Consider the following 22,526-nt stretch of genomic DNA (forward strand, 5'->3'; position numbering starts at 1 on the left):
AAATTTAATTCACTTTTGTATCAATTATTTTTTTATGCCACTTCTGTTTTGGTTGTACTCTACATTACGGCAAGAACATTTGTTCCAGCTAGAATCAGAGTTACATGTAATTCTCTTAAGCTACCAACTGTTAACGGTCTGGTTAGTGCCCTGCTGTAATGCCGTCACGCTCAGGCTTCTTAAAACCACTGGAGCAACTTCCCTTAGACTTGGAGTTTTGTAGACTGATAAGCTCTGTGCTGTTGATAATGTCTGTGGTACTGAGAGCCTTGCACAACCTGCCTTTATAAATGGCATTTTTGCCATTCCTGTGAGCATTCACTGAAGGACATCTCATCTCAGCACATGTTGATGTTGACAAACAGTTTAGATAAATTACAGCTCAACATTGGAGCTGTTAACAAATAGAAAATAAGGACATGGTCTATGGAAAAATAGGGCATCATATTACTGTTTAAGAAGATTTTGTGGGGCCGGGTGTGGTGGCGCACACCTTTAATCCCAGGACTCGGGAGGCAGAGGCAGGTGGATTGATGTGAGTTTGCGGCCATCCTTATCTACAAAGTGAGTCCAGGACAGCCAAGGCAACACCTGTCTCAGAAAGAGAGAGAGGGGGCGGGGTTTGTGGTTTATTCAGTACCCTGTTTTAACATTGTACATTTTATTCTGTGCGTCACTCAGAATTTGCATGTTAAAACTTAACTTTATAGAATGTCACGCTTGGTTGTTACTTAAAGAATATTTTTAAATAAACACATCATAGTGTATTTAATAGAAAAATCATAGTAATTTCTCAGTATCTCCTTTAGTTCAATTGTTTTCATACTTCCCTTTAATTTGTTTGCATGCTCTTCTGATGGTTGGTAAGTAACTTCGTGTTCCTTGTCTATAGGCAGAGTATCTGTGGGCCATACAGTGCTGAGATCCTTGATACTGAATTGACGAAACTATAGGAAAATCAAATATCTGTCAAAATTCTGTATTTTAAACCCTTTTTTAACATTTTGTATCTCAAATTTTTAGTATGTGATAGTTTTATTGAAATCATTCATAGTAAATGTAGCATTTTAATTTATTAATGTTCAGGTAAGCATTAATTTGGATTGTTCAGATCAGCTTGTTTGGTAGCTCATATTATAGCATTATTCTATTTAGTTTTGATACTTAATCTTAAATTTAATTCAGAAGTGACTTTCAGATTACCCCATTCATTAGTAGCAAGGCTCCCTTATGGAAATTAATTTTGAAACCATACTAATGAATTGTGGAGATGATTGTTTTATTTTATTGTGCATTTGTGAGGACAGAAAACATTACTCTTTATAAATCAAATATGTCAATTTGTTTTTAGTTATGCCTTCACGCTACCATTAGCTTCATTCTGATAACAGTATATAATACCTGAGCGAGTTAGTAAATTTTCATTTAGCTTATTTTTTGATATTAGTACTTTATAAATTCTGTGAGATGGGTGACAATATTTTCTACTTTAAAATAATGCTTTGATTGTTAACTACACTGGCATTTATGGAATTCCATCGTATGTATGTGGATAAGATTAAAAGCAGTATTAAAAATGACTGCCAAACTAGGTTTCCTTATAAACAAGTATTTAAGAAAATACTGCTTACCAGGCCACTCCAATGCTGCAGTTTATAGCAAAAAATGTTACATATGAACACAGATGAGGAAGAGGGGGTGGTACTGCAGTTTATAACAAAGACTGTTACATAGTAACACAAATGAGGAAAAGGCAGGGTGTGGGGATTGAATTTCTTAATTCCTTGTTTGCTCACATGGTGTCTACTGTAGAGAAATGTTACACTTTGATTGAGTCAGATGCTTTCCAGGATGATCTCTTTCCACTCTGTTCCTCCCAAATAATGGCATCTATGACAATCTGCAGTTACCACTGTGGCTAATCTGAATTCCAGAACAAACTATCTCTTTCTTTTTTCCCCATCTCTATCTGGACACCATAAAGACATCTTAAACCTAATATTCCTAAAATTCTTCCCTGGCTTTTATGTACAGCGATTTCTCCCCTGTTCCATACAATTGACAGTTTTACCAGCAGTCATCCATATTCATTCATATTTGGTTCTTCCTCGTTTCCTTTCCTTCCCATCTACTATGTCATCAAGTTCTGATTGTCCCTTTGTAGCACATGACTGTATATTTCCTGTTGTCACAGTGTACCTGTGCCTTTTTCTTACGATCTTGTAACTAGAGCCATCACACTCACACAGTCACATGTCTGTGAGTCAGTTTTACTCACTTCCAGTCCAGAGTTGCCTTGATAAGAATTGTATTCTAGAAAGTCCTTGTCAGTAATTTTTCTTAGTTGCTAATTTTCTTACTTATCATTTCCTTCATCTTTTCCCCCATGAGTTTCCAAGGAAGCAGATTTGATCTGTTAAAGTATATTCTTGAAAATACTATTCTTACTCGTGTTTTTATAGTTTTAAAGTTTCAAAAACTTTAGTATGAAAAACTGTCTGATAATGTATTTCACACAGATACAAAAGTATGTATGATGGGGCACACCTTTAATCTCAGCATTCAGTAAAACTGGTGGGTAGATCTTTCTGAGCTCAAGGCTGACCTTGATTACAAAATTAAAAATTAACCAGATAAAAATCTAAAATTAAAGTTGTAATTGAAAACACCCATTTATAATAAATCCTAGCTTGGAATAAAAATATTCAATTATCTTAGGGTAAATTATCAATACAATTTTAAACATAATATAAATTCTCCTAGCTTTGGAATGAGAATATCTTTGTCTGTTTGTGGATTAGAAATGTTTGTGAAGGCCCTGCTAAACAGAATGATGGTCATTGTAGCTGATACGGTGGTGTGCACTTGTAAAAGCAGCACTAAGGAGGCAGAGGAAGAAGGCTGACCCAAGCTACATGCTGATCATTTCTTCAGAATAGGTGATTTGTGTATGTGTAAAACTTTGAGACTGACAACCTCCCTTTCTTGGTTATTTCAAGTCCCACAGAGAGTTCCTTGTATCTTCAGCATGCCTGACCTCTTCCTAGTATTTATGTGGACACTTAAGTGACTTGAATATTGTCCCTGACCTTGAGGCCATGCCACTGTCGTCTGTGGCTTACAAGTCTCATTGGCCCTTTTGTTATAATAGTACTTGAGTCTTTTTCTTTTTACATTTGTTTGTTTTGCAAGTCAGAGATCAACTTTGTTGTTTGGTTCCTAGGGATAGAATTTAGGTCATTGTGCTTGGCTGTAAGCATCATTACTTACTGGACTCGCTTACCTGCCCTCCTTGGGTTCTTGATACTGTCTTTGGTACTTACCGTTTTCTTATCCCATTCTATCTGTTTTGTCCTGATAATTGTGTGATACTGAGTTCACAGGTTCATTTGGCATCACATTAGCTGATGCACTATAATACCTAATGTTATAAAGTCTCAGAATACAAACGAGACATAGCACAGAGGGTACAGCTGTGGGCCACACACAGGTGACCTCGCGTAACTTTCCCTTTTAAAATGCAGTCACCCTAGTGTTACAGGTGTCTTGTTCACGCTGGCAGTGCTCAAGCCCCGAGTCTTGACCCATGCTGTAGCAGCTAACTTAAGTGGTTCAACAGTTTGTTTAATATTTGTACCAAGATGGATTATTTACAGAAGTATGTAGTTTCCCACTTAAGAACTTGGGGAATAGCCAAGCATGGTAGTACACACATCTAATCTCTTTACTTGGGAGGCAGTGTTGGGGAAATTTCTATGAGTTGGAGGCCAATCTAGAGTGTGTCAACAAAAACCAAAAAAGCCTAACCTCCTTCTAATAATAATGGGGACACTGTTGGGTTTCATAAATGAAATGGTTTTCTTTCCTAGAGTAATGTTTTGTTCTAAATTTGTTTCATTCTTTGAATGTGACTCAACTGTTGCTTTTGTTGACTACCTAAGCAGCATAAATGCTTGCTTAAGATAGTGATACATTTTTTTCTTCTAATTTTACTGTAAAATAATGTGGTCAGTGGCAGAACTAATACTGATACTGTATGCTTCACAAGTTACTAAGATTAAATGAAGTAAGAAATGTTCAGTTCTCCATAAGCTATAAACAGCTAAGGCCCTTTGCATGAGAAATGTTTAATTGGATGATTTTTCCTGACCAAGGAAAGTTTCAACAGCCTGGAGCAAGAATGACAATACTTTGGTGGAGTCTGGTCTGACTCCGCTGCGCCATCCCTCTCAGTCCTGTGACACTTTAGGCGGCTTTGCTGTCTATGTTGAGCAGCACCCGCAGCTGTCGTCCGTGCCTGCAGGCTGGACACACTAAGGCGCACAGCATTATGTGCACGTGGGTTAGATACATGTACTTACTACTGTTACTAAAACTTGCTTATTAGATGTTACCTCTAAACAGCCTTTATATTTAAGTAGAATATGTTAGTCAGTTTAAAGGGGGCTAGAAAAAGATAGGTGAAACTTTTTCTTAACATATCTCTAACACTTTGACTCATGCATTTGTTAGTAAAGCAGCAGTGTAACCTTTATTTGAACTTGAGCCCTCTGTGCAAAGACAAACAAGGCTATATGGCCCAGTTGAAGTAGTGACCCTGTATCATGCAGGGGACTTCGTGCACGGGTGATTCAGCTCTTCACTGCTGGGTTTCAGTCAGAGTGTTGAGAATGTGTCTGATGCTCCATCTGTGATCTCCTTCTTTGGTGTTAGATTTAGCACAGAAGTTGCATCATATTAAGTTCTTATTGATCATTTCTAGCATCTAAGCCAGAAGACTTGGGAAGGAGCCATGTGGAGGGAAGAAGTAAAGTGGGACATCTGGGTCTTACAAAAGCAATTGGGATGGATTTGCCATTTTATTGTTGTTGATATTTGTGGATGAACCTAGCACATAACAGTTAACTCCTTTTTAAAAACCTATGTTTAAGTCAGTTTTTTTAAACTATTAATTTATTATTTATTCAGCATTCAGCTTGCATGCCAGAAGAGGGCACCAGATCTCATTAGAGATGGTTGTGAGCCACCATGTGGTTGCTGGGAATTGAACTCAGGACTTTTGGAAGAGCAGCCAGTGCTCTTGATCTCTGAGCCATCTCTCCAGACCCCAGGGTTTTATTGTTGTTTGTTTTTATTTTTGTTTTTGATAGACTTCTGTCTGCAAAAGTTTGGCAGAACAGATGATGGTTTTAACTGTTAAAATTCCTTATTGAAGAATAAAAAGGAAGTTGAAATCAAGGAAGCTTTAAATGATCTAGAAAGAATAATGGAGCATGACTGACAGAGTTAGCATAAACTTTTATCACAGATGATCCGGTTGGTGATGTGAGAAGAGAGGGTGTTAACACTCTCTGGAGTGGTGGTGCTTCTTTGTCAGTCAAGAAAACATGAACCACAGTAGGTGTTATTTCAACAGAGAACTTACAAAGGAGTTAATGAGCTCTTGAGAACTGGAGGAGAAAGGAAATAGGCATACCTTAATACAAATTTAGAAGCAGTTATAGCCCAGGGCTAGAAGATGAAACATAAGAGATTTTACTATTATTAGATTGTAGACTCTGAGAAAGCCCTATGCAGAGTTGGGATTAAAGCCTCTGATGTGTTACTGTTTAGCCTCTGGAGCTTAAAGCAGTGGACATAGCAGAGCAAAGGAAAGTATTGTTATTAAAATTCCTTATAGCTTAAGAAGATACAATGAGTTTGAGACTGAGATGGGGTAGGCATTATATATTTGATTTAAAAATTAAAAATGGAAAAATAAAATCTCTTATAAAACTTCTCTTTTTCTCTACCTATTTGTGCATCTTTTATTCCCCACAGTCAATTGTCAGTCAGTGTCTTCTACACACACACACACACACACACACACACAGTGGGGGAATATGGGGCAAGAGTTGTTTAGGAAATATTTGCCCATTATAGAAAAGTGAAAATGGAAAAGGCATGACAACATGTGTAAATGACCCTCCTTTAACTAAATAGCATAGATTTCTGAAAGTAACAGGGTTGTCTGTGAGTCATCAGATGAGGCTACACTGTGTAAAAATAGTACAGTTTGAAGACTGTTGAAAGGTGATAGCTACGAGGTGCTTCTAAGCAAGAGCCTGCTCAATTCTGCGGCTGAAAAAACACGACAGTCTATTCTAAGAGGTTTTGAACTTGACTTTTGTTTAAAGAAAGCATTGGAAATGAGGCTGTAGGAGCCAGTTCTTCTATCATGTAGATCCTAGAATTGATCCTGGGTTGCCAGGTTTGGCAGCAAATAACCTCAGCCCCTGAGCCATCTTACTGTCCTTCAGCCTATTAAAATCTTAATGAGTAAACATGATTTTTCTTTATTCTTTAATGTGAAGTCTTTGGATTCAGAAGGTATTTTCACAGAAAGGTTCTGTGGTAGTGCTGACTGTGGTAATACCAGTGTGCTGATGTAATGGTTAACACCTGAGGACTTTAACTCATGTGCTCTGCTTAGGAGCTTGTTCTGCACTGTGACCCTGCAGAGAAGTCTGGTGATAATGTGTGCCAGCACCAGTGCTTCACTATGAAGCATGGTGCTTAGATGATGGAGATGTCACATCTCATTCTAAAGTAAAACAGCATTTACATTTTTGTACTTTACAATGTTAAAACCCCTTTAGTCTCACAGTATTTGACTTGTTACTGTCATAGATCATTGAACAAAGCTGATGACATGCTTATATCTCCTTGTAGCATATGCACACATTTAAATATGTTTATATATACCCATTAATCTGTCACCCACAATTCCAAAATGTTCAGAAAATTATGTTTGCAATTGTTTATTCTGCGCGTGCGCTCTGTCTCTCTCTCACTCTCTCTCTCTCTCTCTCTCTCTCTCTCTCTCTCTCTGTGTGTGTGTGTGTGTGTGTACACGTACGTACACTTATAGTTATAGATAGGATTGTTGTAAGATTCCTCCAGGCACCAGTAGAGATACTATATTACCATGATATACTATTTTTTTTGCAAATCTAAAAATCTGTGACATCTGAAGCTGTGAGTCTAAGCAGGTGTTATATTTTTGAATTTCTATACTTCAAAGGTAATTATGCTCTTTATAGTGTTGGTACTCTTTATAGTTTCCCATGGAATTCATCTGTCATATGACTCAACAATACCACTTTTAGATACTTATCCAAAATATGTCAAAATATAAGATTCACAATAAAGGCCTGTGACAAAATTCTCAGAGTGGCTATGTTCACAGTGTATAATCAAACTGGAAGCAAGCAAAACTCTATAGAGTAAAACAACAACACACTACTTGGCCATTAAAGCAGTCAGCTACTACAAAAAGCATCGATGAGTAGCATAAACACTATATTGAGAAAGCCTGAACATTGAGATTGCATGTCTCTTAAATTCTAGAACTGAAAAACTAAACTGTGGCGTGAGAGAAGTCACATTAATGTTGGTGCTTAAATACAAGGGAATTTTGCTGGTGGAAATTTCAGACATTTGCTCATTTATCAAAATTGGCCCAAGTATCAACTTTAAATCTTGGGATGTCATAGCCTGTAAATTAGACCTAATTTTTAAAAGTGATACTGAAAGTAGGATAAATTAAAAGTGAAACATCAAAGAGATTAAAGACATAGCATAAAGTGTAATATAAAATTTAATGACCTAATACACATACTTAAGAGCAGTTTTGTTACCGACCCACCCACCCCGCCTGACCCTGCCACCCCAGTAATTATTGCACCTGACGTAGGTACACTGCCTTTGTTGTAAAATACTGGAAAGTCTATAACTTGAGGATCTGACCAGTTATGAGAAATCTTACAAAAGAACCAGATGAGAGCCTTTACATCATAGGATAAAACGCACTAGCAAGTTTTCTTACCTGAATTTACATTTGGAAAGGAGGCTTAGACAAGTAAAAAATGCTAAATTTCTGTCAAAAATGGGCACTAAAGTTGAAACCATTATTACATGGAGATAATTCTGTAATATCATTTATTGTCTTAGGAGGCAATAAACCCCAGTATCTAGCTGTCTTTGAATAGAGAGTGTGACAGGTGGGAAGGACATGAAGTCAAAGCTCATTCTGGAATGTGACAACTTGGTTTGAGATTCTAATTCTGCCACAAATTCCTTTGATGTGTGTGGGGGTGGGGTGGGAGGAGGTCATGACATATTAGCTTGGCCTTCCACAATGGTCTTATCATGAGTTACTGTAAACTAGCACTGCTATTCTAGGGTTTCCTACTTACCCACTGCAGTGATCTCTGCCCAGTTTTTAGTGTTCTAGGTCCTACAAATGACATGGCTAAATGTACATACACTGGAACACATCATTTCTTCTACTGTCTGCCTTATCTATTATTTATTTATTTCATTATTCCACAGATTAAATTTGAACCAACTCTTGATATTTTAACTTGTAGTATTTATATTTTAGTAAACAGATTTAGAAACGTTGGTAATAACAAATTTCTACTTTTTCCCTCTCTATAATAGCTTGTTTATTTTTATATTTAACCAAATAAGTCATATTTACTTTATTCATTTTTATACAAATTGATGAGGGTCAAGAAATAATAATCCAACAAATACGCAAGTACCTTCTTTGCTGCAAAGGAGACTTTAAAAATTGTTGTCAGTGATGCATCAAATGTTCATAATGGTTTCACTTATAGTTTTTTAATTTTTTGAGATTAAGTACTCAGTAATTGTATTGACTTCAACTTACAGTATACCACAGTCTTTACTCTAAAGATGTTAAGTTGTTACAGTTGCGATAGAAATAGAGGACTGAAATGGTCAAGAAGACTTAAATATTGCATTCAAGTGGGGGCACTTCATCTCATCATCTTTAAAGGACAACACCCCTAGTCCTGTTGCTACCACTTGGAGTTTGCTTTTGTTAGTAAAAATTTATGCTTTGGAACTAAAGTTACCTTTCACATACATACCAATCATTGAAAAAATAAGTTCTAGTCAGGTGTGGTAGTGTGTGCCTTTAATTCCAGTATTTGGGAGGCAGCAGAAGGCCTGCTCAAGGCCAACCAGGGCATACAGTGAGACCATATCTAATTAATAAACAAACAAACCAACAGCAATTCTGTGATTAGGTGGTAATAACTAGCAAAATTCAGACTATTCTAAGGGAGCTCTCTTTGGGAGTAATGATGCTCAACAGGATGCAGCTCGTGGCCGGAGCCGTGGGATGTAGGAGTGACTCTTGGAGAAGGGAGCATTTTTATTGAAGTTGCTGTAAGCAGGGCTTGAAACGAGAAGTGTCCAGGAGTATGTGAAGAGCAGTTACAGAGAGCAAATGGGAGTACATACTATACAGAGTAACAGAGTATATACTGAGTATATACTGAGACATTGGCACGGTTAGGCTGCTCTGTTACTCTGCAAGGTGTGTGAACGAGCAAGTTAATTGGCTTACCTTGAGGTGGTGGCTTGAAGAGAGTTTTAATTTTTGTTCAGATAGTAAGAAATCATAGGTTTAAGACAGGAGAGTATTGCAAACTATTAAAGTAAAGGCTATGTTTGGGGAAGTTTATCTGGCCCTTGGTTCTCAATTGGGGAGTTAGATTGTGTGCGCTGAATGACAGGCACCACCGTCAGCTAAATTCATTGGTTTGGGTAGGATAGCAATAATGAATGATTAGAGCAGTATTATCCAGGCATGGTGGCGCACGCCTTTAACCCCAGCACTCAGGAGGCAGAGGCAGGCGGGTCACTGTGAGTTCGAGGCCAGCCTGGTCTACAAGGTGAGTCCGGACAGTCAAGGCTACACAGAGAAACCCTATCTTAAAAAAAAAAAAAAAAAAAAGAGGGGTGAAGCCATGGTAAATGCTTAGCCATCCTGGTTTATGTCTGTGTATTCTAGTTAATTTTAATGCCCTCTTCACTTGTAAATGTTTCCTGTGTAGGTAGGAAATTATTCAGTGACCCTAAAGGTAGAGGGCTGAAGATATACTTGATAGCACTTGATAGCTAGATTAAGGGAAACCAAGAACAGTAATAAGGAAGCAGAAATAAAGGTTAGCAATTCAGCGAGGCTTGCTAGCTCACATTAGTAGTTCAGAGTCACATGGTACGTGGTTTTTAGTTGTGATGTATGTGTACAGTTTCCAGTACTTAATGCTCCTGTTTCCCGTGTGCAGGCTGAAGGAGAAGACAGCCTGAAGAAGATGCAGCTGATGGAGCTTGCAATTCTGAATGGCACCTACAGAGACGCCAACATTAAATCACGTAAGAATGAGCCTGGGGCAGGATTACAGCTTCTTTACCCTTTTGGTACCACAGCATAAAACCAGTTAGAGCTGAAGTGGTGGTGATATTACAGTGTGATCAGATCCCCATTTTATTTAATGCTTCTGTAAACAGTGGCCTGCTCAATTTTATGTCAGCACATCAAATTTGGGATTGTAAATTTACTCTTCCGGTGAAGGGGTTCAAGAAATATCCTGTTGCATTAACTATCTGGTTAAGACCTCAATTCTTTTGTGTGTGGCATTACGCAAAAGACAAGAAGTTTGAAAGCTTTTTAAAAGAGCTTATTAAACGTGTCTAAGTGAAATGGCCCCTGCTGTTGAAATCTTTCTTTCCCCCTTGCTTGCATGCTTGCACTCATGGTTTTTCGCTATTTAAGTTCTTATGTGAGTTCACAGAGGTCAGTGGGTGAGAACTGTTTTCAGCCTATATTGTCTTTTCATGGATTGTGGTATAATTTTATAATCTGAGTAAGAAAATAGTATATATATATAGTCTGAGATGACCTAAGGTTTACCTGTCATTTATATGAGCATACCACATTTAGAGCATTGATTTTTTTTTTCTTTTTTTAAGAAATTGAATTTTAAAGTCATAGTCAAAAATTCCCAAAGGTAGGCAACCTAGTGAGTTTAGCAATATTTGCTTTATAAGTGGTTGGCTGTAATTTACTCTTAATAGTCATCAGTTTAGCAGTTTCTGTACTCTTTGCCTTCTGCAGTAATTCCTAGCATGCTGGAAACATAACACATTTAGTGTTTGCTCACCTGACTTAATCCAGGGAGTCGTCCTTAGTCCGAAGGTGTGCTTTGGAAATACACCAAAACTGTTTCTCTGAACTCTACTTAATAATTATTTTTGTTGCATCTTTTAATTGGAATGTTGCCCTAAGGTTTTGCATGCATCTTTAGTCTCACAAAATGTTTTAAAGTGGATACATCATCAGAGTTATGAACCAAATAACACTTTTATGGTCTTGTTCTTTTTTTTTTTTTCTTTTTTTTTCACAGTGGGTTTTTATTTTTTGCATCATATTTAAATATGTTGGGGAAGGGGAAACTGACTGCATTTGGTTGGTGTGCTCCATTTTTGTGTGATCAATGCATGTACTAATGATTTCCCTTTATTTTTCTTCTTTCCTGCCTTTTCCTTTCTTTTTCCTACTTCCCTCTCATTTCTTCGTGTTTTGTTACTGCTGCTACCCTGCACTTCTTTCTACATTTCTTTGCTTACTGTAGCAGCCCTTGCCTTTTCTCTTGCAGCAACTGCCCAGGCTGCTCCAAGGATCATCACTGGGCCTGCGCCTGTCCTCCCACCAGCTGCTCTGCGTACACCTACGCCAGCTGGCCCTACCATAATGCCTTTGATCAGACAAATACAGACCGCTGTCATGCCAAACGGAACTCCTCACCCAACTGCTGCAATAGTCCCTCCAGGGCCTGAAGCTGGGTTAATCTACACACCCTATGAATACCCCTACACGTTGGCACCAGCTACATCAATCCTTGAGTACCCTATTGAACCCAGTGGTGTGTTAGGTAAGTATGATTACAGTGCTAGGCGGTTCATGCTTTCCTAATTGTGGTACCCCAGACTTTGAAATGATGTTTATCAATTTCAGAGAGGCAATATAAGTTCGATTAGGAAAAGTTGGAAATGCAATGTGCTTTTATTTCAATTCCTCACAAGAGTTCTCCCATTACATAGCTATACCTTAATTTGTTTTAACTTACTTTAGTAGCTCAGAATCTCTCTAGGTAAATTTGCCATGTATATTCTCAATCAGATAATGCCTTCATTACTTAGGTGACTGAAGTTGTTCTTGAGTTTTATTTAATCCATTCTTGCTCCTTTGTCTTAATGGCCTTATCAGCTCCACCTCCCAAAATTAGGTTTACTTGCCCACTGAATTTTAAAGTTCTATCAACATATTGAGATTTTTATTAAATTTCTGTTATTTGTGTGTTTAAATATTGGTGATACTTAAAGGATGCAATTAATAGTTGCAGTCTTAGGGGTTTTCAAGTCCTGGTGAACATGACCAATACTGTGTAATTTTCATCCTACTGTGGCCTAGATGACCACACCAACTTCCTAAGTTCAGTCATGTTGGAGGCAAAAATTAAAGTCATATAAACTCAGGGGTTTACATGATCAAAGCGATATTCTTGAAAGAGACATTACTGATGCCTTTTCTTTATAGAGTGGATTGAAATGCCAGTCATGCCTGATATTTCAGCCCATTGACTTGCTGGATGAAGGACTAGAGTACAGCAGCGTAGAACACGACCAGTCAGTGTGGACAAACCCACTGCTTACCACACAGAGTTCTGAAACTTTATTGTGTATGACCTTGGTGCTGTGTGCCTGCTGTTGACTTTTAGGACTTTGATCTTTCAAAGGTTCCCTGTCCCTGCCTCCCCAGCTTAATATTAATTTGAAAATCTTTAATGAACTCGGACATTAAGATTTAAACTTGAAAATTGATTGTTCATTTAAAGAAAGCCACAATGCTCTGTATGTTATCTGTGTGTGTGCATGCACTTAGGTGCCTTTTTGTTTATAAACATACATTTTATTGTACATGTTTTCTGTCTTAAGTCATTGTATAAAATATAAGTCAGAATTATACCACAGAAATGTTAGTGAGAGGCTGTATTCTGTTGCACATTACTTGAAGCATTTAAAAAAAAATAACATGTAACCTATAACCTTATTTAAGTTTTCCTTTTTATTAATACTCCTTCCTGTGGCCCTGTGCATGCTCCTTCCCAGAGCTCCTCTCCGCTGCGCTCACAGCATCTGCTCCTGAGGAGTTAGGGCTCGTGGCTTCCAGCTGCTGCTCATGCCTTGTCAGTACAACAGCTCCTAGTTTTGCCAGATAGAATTCTATTTCTATGCAATCTGCTTATCTAAAATGAAAAATAGATTCTCACTCAGTTTACTGCTTAGAGACAGCAAGAGGCACTGCTGTAAAATATCTCATGGTAAAGGAACATGTTGTTTGGTTTGACTAGGACATTTATAATTATGAAAGCTTGATTTAAACCAACAAAATTAAGAGCAAAATACGCAGGTACCCAATTACCATTTTATTTTCAAGGTTCTCGATAACAAGTACTGAGAAAATACAAATATTGTTATTTGTTTTGCCACCTAAGCAGTAAAACTGTGATATTGGCCCTTTGAAGAACTGAGGAAAATATTTTAAATTCCCAAGTTATACTAAATTTGCACACAGATAACATGCATGCTTATGTATCAAGTCTCACATTATCTTAAAATAAGCAGTGCCCTTCAAAACAGCTGCAGACATGTGTGTTGGTGGTAGTGAGGAGATTGGTATTAGCATCAAATCTTCATTGATGACTAATGTTTAATTCCCTTCCTTTTATCTTTAGGTATGGCTTTCCCAACGAAAGGCTAAGAATTCAAGAACGGTCTTAACTGAACCCTCATCAGATCTGAATTTAACAAATGCTTAGTCTCAGCAGCCTCCGGGAAAAACCTTAGCCTAGCAGTCAGTGACTTACTTGCACTTTTTGCACATAGATATAAAGTAAAATGATGCTATTAATTTGGATTAGTCTGTAATACTGCAAAGCAATGGTAATTTATAAAGGAGTGTATAGTAGAATACTGACTGCTAAGTGTACTGTACTGTTTGCTTTACTAATCACCTAATTCATTGCAGTTCATACTTATTGACTCAAAAGTTTAAAACCACAATCTGTAGGCTTTAAGAGTTGCTTTTTAAACCTTTTTTTAAGTGATAAACTCTGAAAGTTAAGGTCAGCAAATAATTGTCAGTATTAAATGTGGCATTATTTAAATAGTCCTGCTGCAAGAAAGGCACTTCAGTGACTACGTGACTAGTAAAGCTCAGATGTGTCTGGTTCCGTAGCGCGCGAGAGATACTGTGACGTGGGGACTGTACATGAAGGGACGAAGTAGGTGGAAGGCCAACCTGTTTGAGATGAATGCAATATTGATAGAAGCATATACACATGACATACTACAGTTCATTTTTAAACTACTGTGCCTTAACGTGTTTCTTAAGCTTTTGTAGTAAGTGAACATTTGAGATCCATTTTGATAAACCTGCTGTCGATGTTTCCCTTATGTATGTTTTCTAACTTTGTCTTGGTAATTGCAATTTAACTAGGTGCGGTGGCTACTAAAGTTCGAAGGCACGATATGCGTGTCCATCCTTACCAAAGGATTGTGACCGCAGACCGAGGTTAGTTTAGTTCTGCAGTTCTTGTTTATAAGCAATGTGCTGGGTGTCCACAAAGTTTGTAACCCACACCTGATGGAAAAATGTAATTGTTTACCTGCACACCATTTCTCTTCCTTTCCTAAATTAATTTAATAATTGATTGATTTAAAGTTAGTTTTGTGGTTTTGTGGGGGTTTTTTGTTTGTTTGTTTGTTTGTTTTTTGGTTTGGGTTTTTAGCCCTCCCCTTTATATTTTAATTTATTAAATCTTCCATTACTATGTCCTAAGATTTATTCCAGTTAAAACATAAATTAGTCAATTTGGGGAGCTATTAAATTTTTACATTACCTTAGTAATTTTTAGTAATAATTGATGCTAAAACTTACACTTTAATTATTCTGAATATTTCAGTTGGTACTGCAAAATGAATTGAACAGATGATGTTTTCATGAGAGAAGTAAAGAAATTTTGCTTCTGTGTAATTTTGGAGAAAACTGAAGATTTAGTTTCCATTTTTCAATATAATAAGACAGTGAGCCAATTATAAATATGAGGGTATACATGTCAATTACTTAGCTAAAATCAACAGTCAGGACTGTGAAAATAATTTTTATGTAGGTGGATACTTTCTGAGTTAGAAAATGAGTTCCCTCTTACTCTATTCTCTTGCCAAAACGGATCCTTTGAGTTTTCTCATTTGCTGCTAAAATTTAGTACCTGAAGGTGAACTGCCCTGACGCTCTGTGGTGTGTGAGACCCAGCTGTGTGGGTGTCCTCTCTGACTAACCTGTGACTGGAAAACAAGTCTTCATTTTTCTCATTTCCATATTTGTAATTTGTGCCCTATATATGCCCTTGGACCCATTCTTAAATTATTTATGCTTATTTGAGGAATGGTAGTTTCGGTTTTTTGACATTGAAGTGTTTTTTACTTTTTGTGTGGTTGTTTTGTTTTTTGTTTTTAATTGCAAGATTGGAATTCCAACAATAGTAGAGAAGAATCTAGCTCACTTTACGTGACTACCCTTAAATTCCCATGATAAATACTGGACACAATTTTTTTGTATATTAGAAATATACCAATGCCTTTCCAAAGACATTAATATTTATTTAATATCATATATTCTGAAAGAGTCCTGAAAACTTTAGCTAACACACACTTTTTTTGTAGTGGTTATTCATTAAACAATATAAATCCTTACCTGGGGGAATATCCATAGCAATAATATCCCATGCAGCTGTGCCAAGTGCGAGCATATCAACAATGGATCAGAGTCACCTAGGGACGAGCAAGTTAGGTAGGGGAAGGTCACTTTAGAAGTGAGCAATTTCATGAGTAATCTGAAGCTGATTCATACTGCTAAGGTCTAAAATAATTATCTTACAGACTTTTGATTTTGAAGTAATTTTTCGTCTTAGATTTTCTTTTCCTGTGATTCTATTAGGAGATTTTCTATAAATTTTGTTAACACAGTAATCCTTTCTCACATTTGCACTCCAGAGCCTTCAGATAGTTGAAAATATTAGACCTTATTATATCTGGAAGATGACACACATTCCGCACATGGCTCATCTGTAGCTGTGTTTATTTTGATGAGTTCTGTTTCTACTCAGAATGCAATGTCAACAAACCGAAATGCCTTCATCCTCCTCCCTTCTTCTTCCTTTCTTATTCTAGAACCAGGTCACTTATGCATACTGTCACCACATATACTCGTCGGGTCTAAGGGAAAGCCCGAACTCCTTGACTTACATTATTTTATGATACTACTGTTTTCTCTATATTTTTAAACCCTTTAAAGGGAAGATTATTATTAGCATTCATTCAATGCAAGGAAGCAACCTGAGGACATATAACCATGTAACTATATGTGAGCATTTAGAGTAGTCACATGGTTGACAGGTATCTAGTTGCTTACTGAAAACAAACCCACCTCCATGCTTATTTCAAAATCGTTTTGAGACATAAAGACCAATTGACTCTGTAGGTGTAATGACCTATAGGTGATTTTGCACAGCTGACATGCCTGTGTGTACTGTAGGAGGCCAGGGCATGGCCGAGGGTGTGTTCTAGACAGATGTGCTGGGTATGATGGTTTGCTTTGTTAAACATTCTACACTCAAACATAATCAGAGATTATCCAAGTAATGATTGGACAAAAGCCATTACCCAAATTTAAGACTTTGGAACAGCTTTTTTTTTTTTTTTTTTTTTTAAATAAATTGTGCTTCCTCTTAAGAAATTCAGGGAAGATTTGATTATATTGAAGATACAGTATTTTTGTAGTATTTATAAACTGTCCTAATTGATAGACTATAGAAACCATTTTTGTCATACAAAGGTAAATAAGTCTATTATATAGAACATTTAAACCCTGTGAACATTACACCTGCTCGAGTTGAGCTGTTGAGTGGCATAGAATCTAACTGCACTGAGCATCTTTCCTTCACATCTCTCCTGCCTTCGTCTCAATGGCAACATTACAGAAAATTCTGTCAAACCTCAGAATATAGTAGAAATAATTAAGCTGTTGAATGAGTCTTAAGAATCATACTACTGTTAAGTGGACCAAGTTTGGTGAGGTAGAATGCCATAGGCTGGTTAAAGAAGGAGCTACTTAAGGACATTTGGAGTGACAACTTTCCACTTGAGAACTACTTTATGTTTTACTGTAATTTTTTTTTTTATTTTTTTGTTCTTTTTTGTTACTTTGCAAAGGAAAATAGTATTTACAGGTGGCTTCTTTTAAAATATAAAATTATAAAGCAGGAATGTATATGAAATGTCAGATTTTATTGTATTTGCAGAGTATTAGCTTTGAAATTGAATAAAGAAAGCTGTTTGTAGTTTTAAAATGCCTTATTGGTATCAGTTAGAAATTTCTTCTATTTTTTATGTACTTAGAGTTCTTTGAGGTATAGAATTTTAAATGGCAGGATTTTACAGTGTTTACATGCAAGTGCATTTTATAAGTGTTCTATATGTGTAAATTAGTATTTTCAACTGGAAAATGTTGGCTGGTGCGAAAAGCCTGGCCTTTTTCTGGTTCCCATGGTGTTGCCTACACTGCTAGACTACAGTATTGCTTTGTATCGTGAGGCCAAGAAGTTCCATGTTGTTTGTAAATAGAATAATTGAAAAAGCAATAAACATTTATTGAACAAAAGAAACCTTGTTTGGCCCAGAGTTTATGTTGAACCAAATTGTTCATAGCTATTTAAATTTCTTTAGATTCATTTCTGTTAATCATCAGTTATTAATAATCACATCCATCATTAATAGTTGCTTTATTGCTTGCATCTGAGAGAATACTAATGCTTAATAGCAGTCAGATACTCATAACTGCACTGACTGTTCAAAATTTCTTTATACCAAACCTATTCATCATTGTTTTCCAATTTCCTTCATTGACTGCTACTAACTATTAGTTATTAGCTGTATTTTATTTCTTTTTTTTTTTTTTTTTTTTTTCCTGTTAACAAGTTGGGTCTTTTCAAATTATTTTTGTGGGAGTGGGCTCTTCTTCATTCGTTCAAATCATGATATAAAATTGTCATGATTTTTATTGTATTCTGTAGATGATGTCAATCAGTTTGTCGGAATTCAACATGCTTTTTTTTATTAGTTGTGATTAGTTTTTCATGTTGTCATTAAGCCGTCACTAGCTGAAACTAATCTCTTCTCTATCTTTTCTTTTCTTTTTTTGTTTTGTTTTTTGTTTCTAACCACCCAGCCGCCACCGGCAACTAACCTATGACCTTCTGACCTCTGAACTCTTCACCCAATGATGACCTGACCATGCCTGCCTGCTGATCAGTTAACTGGTAATCGCCTTTGCTTGCCTGTCGTCAGTGCAGCGAGCTGAGGCACTTGTCCGTTCGTCTTACCATCTAACCAAACAAAAGACAAAGAAATTGTCCTCCAACTCAGCTTTTCCCCCCTGTTTGGGTGAAAGTGGTTCTAGAACCTGCACTGAATAGTAGTAAAGCAATAAGGCCCGATTCATCCCACAGCACTGATCATCTTTCAATGCCCCGCCCCAAGCGAACGGTAAGAAGGCCTCTCTTAAGAGGGGGAGACAGATGGCCCTAGCTACTCAGTGGCAGAGGCAGTTACTGTGAGAGACTTGGAGGAAGTCAAAGCTCTCTCTGAATGTACTGTGTGACAATGCATCATGCATGAACCTTCGGTCAGGGATGTCATTGGTGAAGTGACTTCAAAAGTATTCAAAATTTGACATGCTGTTTGTTTAGTCACTACAGTGCCCTCAAAGGGCAGAAAACGCAGCCTTTTTATATTGCCTGCCAAAATTTGAAGTATTAGAACAAAGTGTGCCATGAGAGAAAAACTGAACAAGGAGTTTTGAAAAGTAATGCAAAGAGCAAAACTGCAACACTATTTTTAAAAAGTTGAGTATCTGAGTTAAAATTTCCAAATCTTTATTTTACACCACCTTAAAAATTATATGAGAACAAGGTACATGCATTATGTGTCACATTACTGGGCAAACTGTTCAAATATTTTTTTTAAGCCTCCCTGTATAGAGAATATCATTAAGGATGTAAAAGCCATGCTTGCCTATTTGCTGTATACATGTAATGAAATTGTAGATAAAGTGTAGTGCATTGAAACAAATGAACAAAAAGTAGATACTTTTACTATACAAGGGTGCTGGTGCAGAAAAAAAAATATATTTTTGGAAATGTAGCATTTTATACTTTCAAGTGTTATAAAAAAAAAGAAAAAGAACAAAGAAACCCTTTATTTCATTAAATGATTTTTTCTGGTGGTTGTCAAGAAACAAAAGACCAAAAGAGCCTTTTTGTCTTTCTTTTTTATTTTTTAAGTATTGGAATAAGTCTAAAGAAAAAGAAAGTGCCTTATTTTCCTTCATGCTCATTTAGTCAAGTGTCCTGTAAGATCAGCTCCTCCCTCAGAATAAAAGTTAATGCATGTTCCTCAGTCGCCCAGTATGTGAAAGGAGATATGAGGGAAGACAAATGAGTTGATGGTCTAAATTATATGATTTGTGTCACGTTGTCTTGATGCCAGTTTGCCAAATCTGATACTGTGAAAAAAAAAATGTGATAGCTTTTCTAATGTCTGACTAGTAAATTTTAAAATGTCATTCTGTTACACATCATCATTGAGTATGTTTGGTTATTACTGTCTTCAGGGTTATCACAGAGGATTCTGAGGTTATAAAAATTATGTGAGATCTGAGCATCAGTTTGCAGACAAAATTAAATTAGAGCTCTATTCTATTTGAAGAAGAGGGATATAATGGGGTTTTTTTTTTTCCTTATTAATTGGAAATAATAGTAATTCCTAACAAACTTTTTCACAAAAATGAATCTTTAAAATTTTTTATTGTGAAAAAAGTGTTAAGTAGCCAAAATTTAATCAGATATCTGATGTAGTCCACCTCTGCTGGCTTTAGTAACTGCTCCTAAATACACCTTTTTGCCCCTTTTAATTTTAAAGTAATGTGGACAGCTAACCTCACAGTGCAGATAAACTCTCAGCTGCATTCCTTTTCATCTTCAGTTTCTCTCCTGAAGTTCAAACAGTTTGTAGTTGAAGCAGTTTGTGTGCAAAGCCTGTATCTAAACACTTGAGTTATTAACATCTAAACACTTGTCATTATCCGCTCAGTACCAGATGTGGCAAATCTCAAGTGATAGTGGACTCGTGGCTCATCAACTCATGCCCTCTTCCGTACCCTCATGGCTTCACAGTCAAGGTCAGCAGGAAGCTCACTAGCCACCTTCATGGTGACCGCTCCATTATTCTGTCTCACTTGGAACCATTTTCAGTTTATTTACTATGCAATAGACAGTCCTTGTTTTGTACTCAGCTGGCTTTGGTTTAATGTACCCCTGCTTTGTCGGTCTGTTACACTTGTGGTGGTTTTGATTTATTTACAATATATGCTGTGCCATTTTGATTTTTATTTTGTTTGATTGGTTGAATAAATTTGCGACACTCAGAACACTTGAGGTGATAGTTAAAACAAACAAACAAACAAACAAACAGTACCAGTATTTGATCCAGTCTCATCTCAGCTGTGTTATACCTGGACATTTTAGATGTTTATCAAAGGTCTTTTATGGGGAAGAAAGTAAATGTGTAAAACAATAGACGTGTGACGTTTATGAGTAATGCTGGCTCTGAACAAACTTTCGAAAACTTAGTTGACAGTGTTTTGAGTCAACTGAAAAAAGCATGAATTTTGGAATCTCTGAATGCCTTGGTTCTCAGTATTATCACTCTATTGAATTTTTTTCTTATTAAAGTATGTAGTTTTTAAGACTTTTTTCCTGACAGTATTATGTAATTTTTTAGCGTGGGTAGATGGGAGTGTCGCTTGTATGTTACCATACAGCTGACATGTATTTTTTGTCTATTCTTTACTATCTTAGTAGTTTCATGCTATGTATGTACCATAACCAACCTATTGCCTATGAGAAACATGTAAGATAATGTATTTACAGCCATTGTTACAAGTTTATAATGTATTTTTCTATCTTGTTTTATATGTATGTTATATAACATTCAAAAGAATTTTTTTCTTGATTGAGAAAAGGATACAAAATGCAAAATCCACAATTTTGATAACTGAAAATTGCCAATTGTTTTGCAGTACTTTATTATATTGGGTGTCTTGTCTCTCTCGGGCTTTTAGTTAGCTGATGAATGATGATACATTAGACACTTCTGGGTTTTAGTTGGGATTTTACATAGCTTGCATTTTAGTTCTTTGGTTCTTTGCTGTTTCTATTAACCCATAGCATTATTTTAATAAATGTTATAATACCAACCTACTAACTCTGGACTATGTCTGTTTATTAACCTTTTCGTTTTTAATGACAATAAACAGAAATAAATAAAGTCTTGAGTTCCTGGACTAACCCCGAAGAGCGTGACCACAGATAACATAGTGTGACTTGTTTTCTATGTTGTTTGTCAGCTGACAGTTGTGCACACTGCTGCTAAAATGGCTTTGGGTATTCGGGCCTTTCTCCTTGGAGGGTAGGTGCCAGTGGAGATGGAACACAGCAGCATCCTAGTTGTGCTGTTAGCCTGTTAGCATCTGCGTTACTAATTCCACACTTTATATTTCCTGCTCCAGAATAATCCCTCTCTGCTCACAGCATAATGAGTCGAGAGATGTCCTGTCATGGTACACCTTGAGAGATGTCCTGTCATGGTACACCTTGAGAGATGTACTGTCATGATACACCTTGAGAAGCCAGTTTGATTCGCTGTTGAACCATTTGTCTTAATTTCTACCAACAGGTCATTTTTGGCCACATAAAGTTAAAACTCAATTGGTATTTTCCCCATGTTGTTTAACCGGATATTCCTATTAGAGTTCAGTCTGCTTCTCTAGGCTGTGCAGCCCAGTCTGTCTGTGTACCCCCGCCCCCGCCCAGCCCTTCAGTGAACTGTAGAACTTAGGTGGCTTTCCCCTTACCCACTTCCAGAGCAGCCTAGAAAATTACACAAGAGGCGTGGCAGAGAGGAACACTGAAATGTGACCTGTGTGTGGTTAATTTCTAGCATAGAAACACATCAAGAATTGTCACTATTCCGTGCCTCCTTTGGCCGCGCTCTGTAGAGGAGCCTCTTCTTTAGCACTTGGGTTCATTGTGGTGTTGCAGGTTCTTAACTATCTTGTCTGTGTGGGGAAAACTTTTACACGGTACAAAACAAAGAACAAAAACCCTCTTAGGGTGAATTTTTGCTTTTGTAAGCAATGGTCCTATATTTTGAAATTGTGTGAAAGCATACGGTTATAGTGCGTGTGTGAATGAAGCTCAGTAGTGAGACCAGTTTTAATTATCTCTGATCATCTTCGGCCCTGAGCACATGGAATACTCTCTGATAAGAGGAGGAGACAGCATAGTGTCTTTGGTAGACAAGTCTCATTGCCATGACTACCATGTTCAGTGCTCTGTGAGCATTTTTAGATGCTGTCAGTCTGCTGCTGAACAAAGCCTCCCATGGTAATTTGTCCTTAGGTGATGAAGAGCTTCTGTGTAGTTCAA

At 36.9% G+C, this 22,526-nt stretch overlaps 1 protein-coding gene across 8 annotated transcripts in view; it reads left to right on the forward strand.

Moving 5' to 3' along the window:
* The window catches only part of Qki (QKI, KH domain containing RNA binding), a 1,257,190-nt gene that overhangs the window by 94,059 nt on the left and 1,140,605 nt on the right, over window positions 1-22,526 (forward strand). For 2 of the 8 annotated variants that reach the window (XM_051164120.1, XM_051164119.1), the window contains exons 5-7: window positions 10,146-10,233; window positions 11,493-11,792; window positions 12,458-12,532. In XM_051164120.1, coding sequence (XP_051020077.1) covers window positions 10,146-10,233; window positions 11,493-11,792; window positions 12,458-12,501 — 432 coding nt within the window. In that variant the 3' untranslated portion in view covers window positions 12,502-12,532. Of the gene's footprint in view, window positions 1-10,145; window positions 10,234-11,492; window positions 11,793-12,457; window positions 14,495-18,208; window positions 19,334-22,526 lie in introns of those variants that run through there. The other 6 variants (XR_007832573.1, XM_051164117.1, XM_051164118.1 and 3 more) reach the window with 6 other exon arrangements.

The sequence above is a fragment of the Acomys russatus genome, chromosome 21 (genome assembly GCF_903995435.1).
Source record: "Acomys russatus chromosome 21, mAcoRus1.1, whole genome shotgun sequence".
NCBI lineage: Eukaryota > Metazoa > Chordata > Mammalia > Rodentia > Muridae > Acomys > Acomys russatus.